The 12,977-nt window shown below is 41.0% G+C and overlaps 1 protein-coding gene across 1 annotated transcript in view; it reads left to right on the top strand.

The window, feature by feature from the left end:
* Positions 1 to 12,109, top strand: part of SLCO2A1 (solute carrier organic anion transporter family member 2A1) — a 151,919-nt gene extending 139,810 nt beyond the window's left edge. Inside the window, 3 exon segments of the mRNA XM_069108716.1 lie at positions 6,384 to 6,507; positions 10,174 to 10,270; positions 10,273 to 12,109. Coding sequence (XP_068964817.1) covers positions 6,384 to 6,507; positions 10,174 to 10,270; positions 10,273 to 10,293 — 242 coding nt within the window. The 3' untranslated portion in view covers positions 10,294 to 12,109.
* Positions 12,110 to 12,977: the final 868 nt, after the last annotated feature.

Below are 12,977 nucleotides of genomic sequence, written 5' to 3' on the forward strand. Positions count from 1 at the left end.
ATCACAAAAATTAAAAAAAAAAAATTCACCAAGACCCCAGGTTAAGAGCCCCTAATCTAAAGGCATTAGAAAAAGAACAAAGTAGTTATCTAAAGGAATATAGAAAAAGGGAGCCCATCAAGTCAGAAACCGAAATAAATAGAAAAAAAATTTTAATTGAACTAATAAAATCAAGAATTAGTTTTCTGAAGTGATAAATTACCACTTTCTGTAAGAGGTTTTTGCTGATACCCCCAATTATTATTACCCACCTTTGCAATTATTTTGTTGTCTACTTTGTATTTTTGTTGTTTAATCATTTCCTTTTCATTTAGTCATGTCTGGCTCTTTGTGCTTCACTTGGGGTTTTCTTGACAAAGATACTGGAGTGGTTTGCTATTTCCTTCTCTAGCTCATTTTACAGATGAGGAAACTGAGGTAAAGAGGGTTAAGTGACTTGCCCAGGGTCACACAGCTAGTAAGTGTCTGAGGATGGATTTAAGTTCAGATTCTCCTGACTCTAGGCTGGGACTCTATCAACTGCACCACCTAGTTGCCCACATAAGAATAACCAATAAATTAGAGAAATTAAATGAAATAGATAATTATCTGCAAGAACATAAATTACCGGGGCGGCCAGGTAGCACAGCGAGTAAGAGCACTGGCTCCAGTGTCAGAACGACCTGGAGATCGAATCCCAGGCTCAGACACTTAGCACCCACCCAGAAACACCTGGCCGTGTAACCTTGAGCAAGTTACTTAACCCCAATTGCTTAGGGGCGGCCAGGTGGCTCAGCAAGTAAGAGCACCGGCTCCAGTGTTGGGACGACCTAGAGATCGAATCCCGGGCTCAGACACTCAGCACCACACCCAGAAATAACTGGCCATGTAACCTTGAGCAAGTTACTTAACCCTGATTGCTTAAAAAAAAAAAAAAACATAAATTACCAAAATTCAGATGAAAGTAAACTGACAAGTAGAAGTTACTCCACACACAAAACAATTCTCTTCCAAATGGGTTCAATGGGTGAATTTTCTAGCCTTCTAAAATTCATAGCCCCTGTATTATATAGGTCATTCACAAATATGGAGGATCATATGAGATTCTATGATCATAGATTTAGAGCTGGAAGAAGCTTCAGGGGCAGCTAGGTGCTGAAGTGGATAGTGTGCCTGACCTGGAATCAGTTCAAATCTGACCTCAGACATTTGCTAGCTGTGTGACCCTGAGCAAGTTACTTAACCTTCATTTGCCTCAGTTTCCTCTACTGTTTAATGGTGATTATAATAGCACCTACCTCCCAGGGTTGTTGTGAGGATCAAGTGAGAGAATGGAAAACTGGAAATGGATACAAGCAAAGACACTGACTCTTATCATTTCCTTGATAAATTTAACTGATAAAAAACTAACCATGGGGCTACTAGGTGGCTCAGTGAATAGAGCACCAGCCCTGGAGTCAGGAGGACCTGAGTTCAAATCCAGCCTCAGATGCTTGACACATTTACTAGCTGTGTGACTTTGGGCAAGTCACTTAACCCCAACTGCCCTCCAAAAAAAAAGCAAAAAAAAAAAATACTAACCATGGTAAAAAGGAGAAAACAGTTCAGAGATTTGCTTAGTAAAAACAACAATAAAAAGAAAAATACTTCTTCCTACAGAGAGACATGGTAGGGAACGTATAAACTCCTTTTCAAAACATCAAGAAAGCAGAATATAGAAGATCACAGATCTCTTGAAAATCAAACAAAGTTCCCATGCCAATCAGTGGTGGAACCTAGTCAGTGAGTAGCCCCCAAATTTCCAGCCTGGCCAAGATGGAAAGATGAAGCTTTTAAATGAATGAATGAATAAAAGATTTTTTTAAATTACAATCATATCCTTATAATGCAGTGAAAAGCAGTTGAAGAGAAAAGAGACTTTAAGAGAACTTGGCATGTGGTCTACCCAAACGAGATTATTTTTGGGTAGATTAAACTGGAAAAGAAGGGTACAAAGAGACATGAAATTGAATAGTTCAGCCAGCATCTCTAACAATGATATAACCTCATTGTCAACAAGAGCGGAACCATCACATTTGAACTTACAGAGATCACTCTGTAACTGATGTACCGTGTAAAGAAGTGACAGGGACACTTAGGGAGTATAAAGTTGGGCAGAATGACTAGACTTGATGTGTGCTAAACGTCACACAATGTAAGAAACAACTTTGGTTGATTTTCAACATTGTCTCAGAGAGGAAGATTCCAAAAGGATGTGAAAGATTGAGTGGGGGAAGAGGTCAGGTGGGGTGGTGGTGGTGGGATAAGTTCTTTTAACAAAACAACTAGTCAGGAAGACATTAGCTATTACTGACTCATATACCTCCTTTCTAATCTCTAGAAAAAGCTTTATGCAAATGATCTATGCATCAAGGGTACTTTGATGAAAACTGTAGAAGGGATGGGCAGGGCTTTTGCCAAGTTCTATGGAAAACTACTTTTCTAGTGACACCACAGACCAAAGGATACAGAAAATCTAAGACTTGTGTTATTTATCAATTTTAAGAAATGATTTGATTTGGTAGAGCAAAATGTTACTTTCAAGGCTCCCCTCAGGCAAGTTATCTCATATGTATATATGAAAATTGCACAAGATTCTGTGGGACATGGAGCTAAGAAGTAGCTTTTCCATTGATATACTGAGCATTGATTGAATCATGATGTGTTAAACAGATAGATTTGTGTTGGGGAGGGCGCATATATCTCAATAAATTCACAGATCCTTCTTTGAAAGATGATGACGTTTCTGGCCTGGTCTGCCAGTCAGTAAGCTTTTATTAAGTACCTACTATATGCTAGACATGGTACACAGTGGGGATACAAAAAAGGCAAAAGAAAGTTTCTGTCCTTAAGGACCTCTCATTCTCATGGGGGAGACAACATGCAAACAACCATGTGTAGACAAGCTATACATAGAGTAAATAAGAAAAAAAAACAAAAACAAAAGGAAGGCACTAGGATTCGGGGGAATTGGGAGCTGGGTCTTGAAGGAAGCCGGAGAAGGCAAGAGGTGGAGATGAGTGCATTTCAGGCAAGGGAGACTAGAAGAATGCTGTGAAACCCTAGAAGAAATGGGACAATACAGAAATGGAGTTGGTATGGGGGAGTTCAGTTTGGTAGATGTCAATTTTAAGGTGATGGGGGGATGTTCATGTGGAGATGTTCTATAGGCAAACTAGTTGTGAAGGATCAGAACAGAGGTGAGTGTTTATGGCTGGAGATGGAGATTTAGGTATCTTTAGCATGTCATTAACATCAAGATGGTGTTGAAATCTTAGAAATATATTGAGGGAGGGAGTATGGAGAAAAAATAACTGAAGACTGAGGATAGATGCCCATAGCTACCCTAGGAAGATACTTGCAGGTAACAGAAGAAAGCAGAAACACAAGCCAAGTTGACAGAAAGGAATGGTTAGAGAGAAGAGGAAAACCAGAAAGTATTGAATTGTGGAAAGCAAAGGAAGATCAATAGAAAATGGTCATAGATATGAGCAGACTCAGCAATTATTATGTGGCAAAAAATATTATGGAATAATTATATGAAAAAATGCTATAAATCACTCATAATTAGAGAAATGCAAATTCAAACAACTCTGAGGTTTTGCCTAATACCTATCAGACTGGCAAAGGTGACAAAAGAAGAAAATGATAAATGTTGGTGGGGTTGTGGGAAAACAGGTATGCTAGTGTTCTGTTAGCAGAGGAATACATTGGTCTAGCCATTCTGGAAAACAATTTGAACTATGTCCAGATGTATGCATACCCTTTGACCCATCTATAATACTACTAGGCTTATACATTAAAAAAGAAAACAAAGGAGGAGAATATTTTGATTGGGTGAAGGAAGCTGGCTACACTATCAAATAACAATTCATAGGATAATCAATTTAAGGGTAGAAGGGGTCTTAGAGGTCACTTAGTCCAAAGGTGTCAAACTCACAGCCCACAAAACTCCAAAGTGCAGCCCAAACCAGGTTAAAATGTAATTGGGAAATGTTTAACAAAATACAACATAGATAATACACATTTATGGCTTTCTGAGTCAATATGCCATTCACAGGGATCTTTTTCTATTTGAGTTTGACACCACTGATCTAGTTCAATGTTTTCTTTTATATATAACAAAACTGAGACTTATTAATAAATAATTTGCCCCAAATCACACAGGAAATAAGTGGCAGAGCAGAGATTCAAACTCAAGTCCTTTCTACTCTTGCTTCTTCTCACATGGAGAATAAAATGTGAGAAAGACTTTACAGATTTGGTAAGAAGGTCACTGATAAGCTTTGAAAAAGCAGTTATAGGGGCGGCCATGTGGCACAGTGAGTAAGAGTGCCAGCCCCGGCGTCAGGAGACCCAGGATTGATTCTGGCCTCAGATACTTGGCATCCACACAAAAAATAACTGGCCGTGTAACCTTGAGCAAGTTACTTAACCCCAATTACTTTAAAAAAAAAAGAAAGAAAAAGCAGTTATAATAGAAATAAGGGTGGGAAGATTGAGATTGCATTCAGTTAAGAAAGGAATGGATAGATAGAAAGTGGAAATGGTGGGTATAGACCACACAGGATCAAGAAGGTTGGCAGTGAAAAGCTAGGATGTATGGAATCAATTCAAGAAACACTTCTTAAGTGCCTACTGTGTGCAAGGCTCTGTCCTAGGTGCTGGAAGTTTTCAAAGGCAGAGATCTAAATATACTTAAAGGTACATAGAGGAGCCAATGCAGAGGAAAAGGCTGAAGATTTTAGATAAGGAGGGGATGATCATGGGAATGGAGTCCTGGGGCAGGTAGAACAGATGGGGTCTAAAATGAAGGGGTTAGGTATAGAGTAGAAAGAAACCTACTCTAACTCTGGAAGAAAACAGGAGGAGCAATGTAGGGATAATGAGAAGATGGAGGTATTTGAGGGAGTGTAGACCAGAAGGTCTCACTCTTCTCTGAAAAATAGAAGGTGAAATCTTTTATGAGATTAATAAGAGGACCATATGAAGCAGTATCTTCAAGGATCAGAAGAAAAACAAAGATAGGACTCTCTAAAAGGAATAGGAAGGAAAGAACATTCTTGCTAGGACTTATTGGGAAAATAGGACCAATTAGGAATGGTCATAGCAAGAAGCAGTGTTGTGGAATTCAGGGTTCTTTCCTCAATGTCATACTGTTGTCTTCCCCTCCTTGGTCTGGTGGGCCAGTGAGTTTCTCTCTTACCTTGTCAGAGCAAGGTAAAATGTATATTTTATATGGTTCAGGGTCAAAGGAACCATCAGAACAATAGAAGACCTGTTTTCATTACAACTTCTTGTTTTTGCTCAATTAAATTTTATCCAAAAATTCCCTGTGGAGATTGTAACTTTCCATTCTTGACGTAGCTTAAAAGGCAGCTTAAATGTTGACTAAATAAGTTGCGTCCTAGCTACCTCCAGTGAACTTGGGAAACAACTGACCTTTTCTGTGGCTACAAACATTTGGAAGGTTTTTTAATGTGTTTTTTCCTTCCTTTTTTCCCCCCTAAATTGAACTCAGATCACTCAAAGTAGCCAAAGTTATAAAGTTCAGGCTTGGCGGGATTGTACTCATCATCAAAGAATGCAACTTGGGTCTAATATATAAAAAATGCTTCATATTTTTAAACTTGGGCAGGTTTAAAATTACTTTCCAATGCATGCTGATAGAAATTTTTCCCATCTGGACTTAGTTTCAAATGGAGCAAGGTAAAGATTATGATTCTCTATTTTTGCTAATTTCTCTCTCCCAGAAACATGGTGGTGACCATGGTAATGTCGGGGAAGTCCAGAGAGAATAACCAGCTTCTTGCTAATTTACTTAAATATCAGTCTCAGAGCAGCTTTATAAAATTATATCTGATCTATTTAGTTCTGTTCAGGACAGGGGTGACAGGGGTGGGGAACCTGTGGCCTTGAAGTCACGTGACTCTCTAGGTCCTCAGTGCAGCCCTTTGACTGAATCCAAACTTCACAGAACAAATTTGTGGATTGCTCCTAGGCAGAAAGGTTTGTGCAGATCCCATTGGTTGGAGGTGTGGCTTTTAACAATGTTTTCCCATCTTTCCATTGGTACTTAACCCAACTTCCCAGACTCATTGTGTGAATCGATGTGTCCCTGGTCTGTTTCTCCCTTCTGATACAAGGGAATCCACAGTTCATGGAAAGATATTTGTCTTTAAAGAGATTCCCTTGGGAATCTGCCCTCTTTCCCTTAACCAAAAAAAAAAAAAAAAAAAAAAGGAATGTACTACAGCATTTGGAAGTCCCCTGGGAGAGCCTGGGGCTGCCAAGATTCCTTACCTCTTGCAGCCAATATTTAACCTGATTTTCTGCTTTTTTTCTCCTTGCTTGTCTCCTGGCAGCTTGGTTGCCCTCTCCAGCCCTGTATGGCCTAACTATCGATTTCTCCTGTATCCGGTGGAACACATTGTGTTCAGGGAAGAAAGGAGCCTGCATTTATTATGACAATGATGCTCTTCGAAACAGGTGACAGAAGTGAAGGGATGCCTTCACAGATGTGTGGGGAAGGATTTTTCCAGATGTGCCCGTTACATATCTTCAGGTAGAGGGTGGGAAAGGAATAAGCATTTATATAGCACCTACTATGTGTTGAGCACTGTGCAAATATTTCCTGTGATCTTCACAACAATCCTACGATGGAGGTGCTATTATGATCCCCATTTTATAGTTAAGGAAACTGAGGAAGGCAGAGGTTAAGTGATTTACCCAGGGTCACACATCTAGTAACTCTCTGAGACCAGATTTGAACTCAAGTCTTCCTGACTCCAGGCCCAATGCTCTGTCCACTGCACCATCAGCTACAGCAGGCCTAAAGAAAATGAATCTTCCCTTGCTTGGTTTTGTTTGTCTGTTTTTGGTTTGGGGTTAGGGTTCAGAGAAGGGAGGGAAGGATTATAGACTCTGACCTAGAGTTGGAAGGAAACTTAGAGGGCATCCAGATAATCCACCTCATTTTACATGTGAGGAAACTAAGGCTGAGAGTGATCAGGTGACTTGCCCAAGGTCACACAGCTAATAAGTTTGAGACAAGATCTGAACTCAAGTCTTCTTGACTCTGTACCATAGGTAAAAGGAGAGATGATAAAGGAGAAGGTGAAGGAGATACATGCATCTCAAAAGTAGCATTGTAGAAGATGGTTAATCTGGTCTTTTGGCCTGTTTCTATAGACAGGAAAGGAAAAAAATCTATGCTTACAGAGGTGGGTAAAGAACATCCTAGAGATATGCTGATTAATTTAGACCCCAAAGCTATGTGTACCCTGTGTGCAAAACTAGCTAAGGCTTTCCCAATGCGCCACTTAAAATTTTTCCTACTTTTTCATTTAAACATATAAAATACTTTTTTGTTGTTGTTCAGTCGTTTCAGACTCTTTGTGACCCAATTTGAGGTTTTCTTGCAAAGATACTGGAACGGTTTGCTATTTCCTTCTTCAGCTCATTTTATAGATGAAGAAACTCAGAGTTCAGTGACTTGTCCAGAGTCACACAGCTAATAAGTGTCTGAGGATAGATTTGAACTCAGGACGATGAACATTTCTGATTCCAGGCCCAGTGTCCTATTCACGGCACCATCTAACTGCCCCAAATAAAGTACTTATTAAGCGTTCACTATGGACAAAGTAAGATAGCTCCTTGTCTCAAAGATCTCACATTCTAGTGGAGATGAGACACATGGGAAGTTTCAGTTGCAATTCGGATGAAAAGGTTCTATCATCCTTAAAATTCAGACAAGGGAGGAAAGAATTATAAGATCTTAGATTTAAAGCTAGAAAGAAGCTCAGAGGACATCCTGTCCAATGCCTTTCACTTCACAGATGAGGAACAGTGGATAGGTACAGCGGCAAAGCAGATGGTCATGTCTTTTCTTTAATGTCATTTTAACTGTTAAAGTCCTATCAATTTTTTATGCCAACCATGTGACAGTGTCAAATACTTTGGCAGTGAGAAGTTCCTCTTCTGGGTCTTCAGAAGCTGTGGCTACAGTATCTGTAAGAGCAGTTTCCAGGCTATGTCTCCACAGATATTGCTTCCTAGGATGGTGGCTTAAATCATTGCTGTTTCCAAGGCTCTTGGGTTCAGGATCCTAGGCCTTCTCTATCAGAGAATCTGAGGAGATATGATAGTCAAGGTAGTGGTGGTGGTGGCTTGACTTGCCTGGCACATTCTGTCTCCTGTGTCTCCTTAAAGATGCCTTTCTGCTTTAACTAGGCTGGCTTGTCTGCCCTGGAAGAGGCAGTTGATTGGCAGTTGGTGGGGATGGCTAGCCCCTTCTTCCCAGAAGCTGCTTCCCTTGATGATGGCTATAAGAGCTGAGTTGATAGCAGGATCAGTGGTCAGGGAGGGGATGAAGGAGGGTTGTTGCCATTTCCAGGTCTCCTGTGCTAATCTGTCTGTTGGTGCCAATTGGTCAAAAGCTGTTGTTAGTGATGATAAGAAAGGTGTGTCCCTTCTCCACAATGATTTCTCCTCTTAAGCAATATTTTGAATTTAACAAACAACTCTTACCATTCCAATACACAAAAAACAAAAAAGAGTATTGCATATGAAATTGAAATTCAAAATACCCATTTTTAAGAACACAGAGAATGATTCCTATAGGAATCATTTGTTAGAGCTGGAAGAGACACTGGAAAACATTCGTTCCAATCCCTTGACTTTACAAGAAGAAAAATTGAAACCAGGGGAAGGGAAGCAACTTTCTCCAAACCATACACAATCATAAGTAGAAGAGGTAAGACTGGAATGCCTGCCTCTAGACTCCCTTTCACTGCTCCTTCTACCACTTAACACTGGTCAATCCTGAAGATGACATCAGAAAGCTATTCCTAACATTTCTGTCCTTATCCTGAGACCAACAGAGTGGGGAAGTTTTGTTATCCTTCCACTTCATTTCATTCACTGAGGGCCATGAGGGACTCTGAAGGGAAGTGAGAAAAGAGCGAGGCGGTTTAAAATGAAAGAGTTGGACTAGGTGGCTCCTAAGGTCCCCATGATCTATGATCCTAAGATTCAAGGTCAAGAGCAAAAGATGCAGATGAAAAGATGGGGAGAAAAAATACCTCTTCCCCTTTGGAGTCTGAAATAGTAATAAAAAATCCACTGATCTCGGGAATCAGGACCATTCGGGATACTGGATTACTTATCTCCACATAAGCTCTGATTGGGGACTGTGGAGTGCACTAGAAGAGAGTTTTGCATTTGGAGTCAGAGGATTGAGATTTAAATTCAGACAGCTTGGTGGCACAGTGGGAAGAGTAAAGACTCAGAGTCACGAAGTCCTGAGTTCCTATGTGACCTCAGACGCTTGCTATGTAAACCCTTTAACCCAGGAGTGGGTTCCATATCCAAACTTCAGCTTCTCTATCTGTAAAGTGGGAATAAGAATGACACCTACCTCACAGGTTTGCCGTGTTTGTAAAGTGTTTTGTAAACCTTAAAGTGCTATAGAGGGGCAGCTAGGTGGCACAGTGAATAGAGCACTGGCCCTGGAGTCAGGAGGACCTGAGTTCAAATCCGACCTCAGACACTTAACACACACACACACACACACACACACACACACACACACACACACAAACTAGCCATGTGACCTTGGGCAAGTCACTTAACCCCAATTGCCCTCCAAAAAAAAAGGCCAAAAAAAGTGCTATAGAAATACTATGATAATGATGGTGATGGTGATGATGGTGGTTATGTTAATGGTGATGATGGTGATGGTGGTGGTGGTGATGATGATGGTGGTGGTGGTGGTGATGATGATGATGTTGACATCATGTAACCCCTGGCAGCCTCACTTTCTTCATCTATAAAATGGACCTACCTTACAGAATTGTGAGCATCAAGTAAGATAATGTACTTTGCAAACTCTAGTATAGGCAATATAGGTGCTGACTATTACCTTTACAATGCCAGAGCTGCTACTTTTTACCTAAGTGACTGATTGAACCCTTCTGACCCTCAGTTTCCTTAACTACAAAATGAGAAGTTTGGATTAAATGTCCTCTAAGGTGGTTTCCAGCTCTGACTATATTGTGTCTCCCACACCACAGACCTCCTGAGACCGATGAAAGGGACTTTCTGTAAAAGCTGAGAGCCATTCCCCATAATGCCAATTCTCTTTTCTCTTGACAGTTATCTGGGACTGCAAATGGGCTACAAAGGCCTAGGTTTATTGCTGCTCATTTTCATCAGTTGGAGAGTGAAGAAAAATAAGGAGTATAATGTGCAGGAAAAGCATCTGGGCTGATTTAGCATTCTTTATCCACCCCAGCTATGACCTCCAGAAGAACTGGGCTCCAAGCTGCCCCTCTCTCCCAACCCCAGCCCCCCAAAACTGGTATTTACTAAAGTTAACAAATAGTTTTCCTTTTTTTGTAACTGGGAAGGAGAGGAGAAAAACTGATCCTTTTTTACTTTTTCAAAAGCTTGCTCTATTTAACTGAGCTCTGTAAATGTGTATCTGATCTGTACTATCATATACATGTACTCGGTCAAGGATTCTCCAGGTTCCATGGGACATGGAGCCAAGGGCTAGCCCCTTATTCAGAACTCTGACCTCAACAGAGTGTCTATCAACCAGTCACTTCTCAGGATCTGACCAGGAATCTCCACTTATGGCATTCTGATGTCCAGAGAAATAGAACTTGGGCCCCCAAAGAAGGGAATTGCAACATAAGGCACAGTTGAAGACTATAACCACCCAGGATACAGAAGACTGACCTTCTTTGTGGGCCAGAGGCCAGGGACCATGTGAAGAAACACTCTGCTGGTAACACAAAGCACTTATTTCCTTTTCTAAAAGAGATGAAGAAAGGAATATGTTGATTTTTTGCAAGTAGTCTCTTGGGACTTAATATTTTGGCTGTTATAAGTGCTTGAGACATGCTATGTCCAAGGACTGGAAAGAGAAAGGAAGCTGTGTTGGAGGAAGGGGCAATGGACGGAACTAGGAGCAAGTGGGCACAGAGTGGCTGATGCCGGTCCTTCTCATCCTCAGGAAATGTTGGAGCTCCACTGCCCAGTGGGGCCATTCTTGGTGACTTTACAATCTCCTGATCTACTCTTAGTCAACCCAACCAGGAGCCCAAGAAGGGAAGATGACCAGTTCCTCGGAAACCTTGGCCCCAAAGTGCCTCTAGTAGACTCCAATAGAGGTCATTTTAGAAACTAGCATGACATGGATCTAGCCATGAAACTAGCCAGTTGTCCCTCATCTTTCTCACTGATGGAATTCAGCAGAAGCACAGATAATCCTCCGTGATGGATTGTCCAAACATGAAGTGTCAATGTCAAGGTCAATTTTGTATTTACATGCTTTTATTTGTGTCTGATGTTCTGGGAATTCACCTCAAACCAAAGAATGAGTCCCTGTTGTGGTGAAGATGTGAAGTGTAGCAGCAGAGATGTCTAGTTTCCCTCCCCTGCCCTTCTTCACCTGACACTTCAGTTCATTCCAATCACACTTTCACTTGGAAGAAACGACTCCTCCTTGAAAGTGAGAGGAGAAAGGAGAACCCTCTCATAAACCACCCGCTTCAGGAGCTACGCCTTTTCATATCTTCTTCGGACCAGTGCAGGGAGCTGAATCTGCAGTGCAAAGGGCTCTCTTCCCATCAGGCTGCATAGAAAAATGGAGAAAGAAATGGAGCAAATATGAGATGTTAATGAAGCGAGTGATCTGTCTTAGGGCTAGTAACCTCAAAAGGCAGCAGCCCCAAGAGGAAGTTTTGCCCCCAGAGACTGTAATAAAGATATGGCACCCTTAGTGGCATTGGGAGTTGACTGTACTTATCTTCAAGTATATTTGTAATTATAAACATGTTTAAAATCATGTCTATCCTGTTCCTGTTGTGCAGAATTGGAAGGCTTCTTACTAGATATGAGCACAAGAGAAATAAATACTTAAGGTCAAATATAGAGACTTAGAATTATGATAAAAGGTTTTTTTTTTTAACATCGCCAACAAAAATACTTATTAGGTGCCTAAAATGTGCGGGACATTGTGCTAGACATACGTAAGTGTCTTTCTGTCCTTAAGTTAATAAAATGTCAATTTCTGTTCCAAAAATGTTACCTCTTCCCCTCCACTCCTATACTTCCATCAACCACTTGCTGTTATCCTTGTTCACACTCAGATTGGGAACTAAGGCCATAGTTGCAAGAGTGGTACAAGGAGGTAACACACTGCCCAATGTGGGAATGCCTGGGTCCCAACGTGGTGTTTCTCTACACGTACACTGTGGCCTCATCCAGCTGCTTGTGTTTCTATGTGCCCCTCAAGTATTTCTGGGATCTTATTAGTACACAATGTCTGACTATGGCCCAGCTAGGAAAGCGTTAACTCTCCCTTTTCTTTTCCCTGAGATCTCAAGTACTTATTCCAGCCTCAGATGGGCCCTTTCAATGACCACATGCAGAGCTTGCTTCTCTGGGCAGGAGACCATAAATAATCAGTAGATTAGCATCTAGAATGTTCGTGGCATTGGGGCTCACATTATTTTCCATCTATTAGATGAGAGGGTTAGAAGAAAAGATCTCTGAGGTCCCTTCCAACTCTGTCTTAGGTTTCATCATATCTTGCTTCTGGATTGGGCTTCTCATCAACATTATGGACAGAAGGATATTTCTGCTCTCTATTGAGCAGTAAATATTCTTCTTGATTCAGGATGTCCCTCCCCATCTACCAATGATTCTGTAAATACATATCCTTCCCACACTGCCTTCCACCTCTTAAGGCTCTTTATTAAGTGTATATCTGATATTCAATAGATGAATGGGCATGAGAGAGGAAAGGATGAGACACCATTAACAAAGAACAGTGACTCTGAAGTCAGAGGACCTGGGTACAATTCAACCCCTGACATTAATACCTATGAGACCCAGGGGCATGCCATTGAACTTCCCTGGGCCTCCATTCCCTTGTTTGTAAAATGAGA

Source organism: Petaurus breviceps, unplaced genomic scaffold (genome assembly GCF_028583685.1).
Source record: "Petaurus breviceps papuanus isolate PSGF00001 unplaced genomic scaffold, PetGlider_PUasm1.0 90424, whole genome shotgun sequence".
Classification (NCBI taxonomy): Eukaryota; Metazoa; Chordata; class Mammalia; order Diprotodontia; family Petauridae; genus Petaurus; species Petaurus breviceps.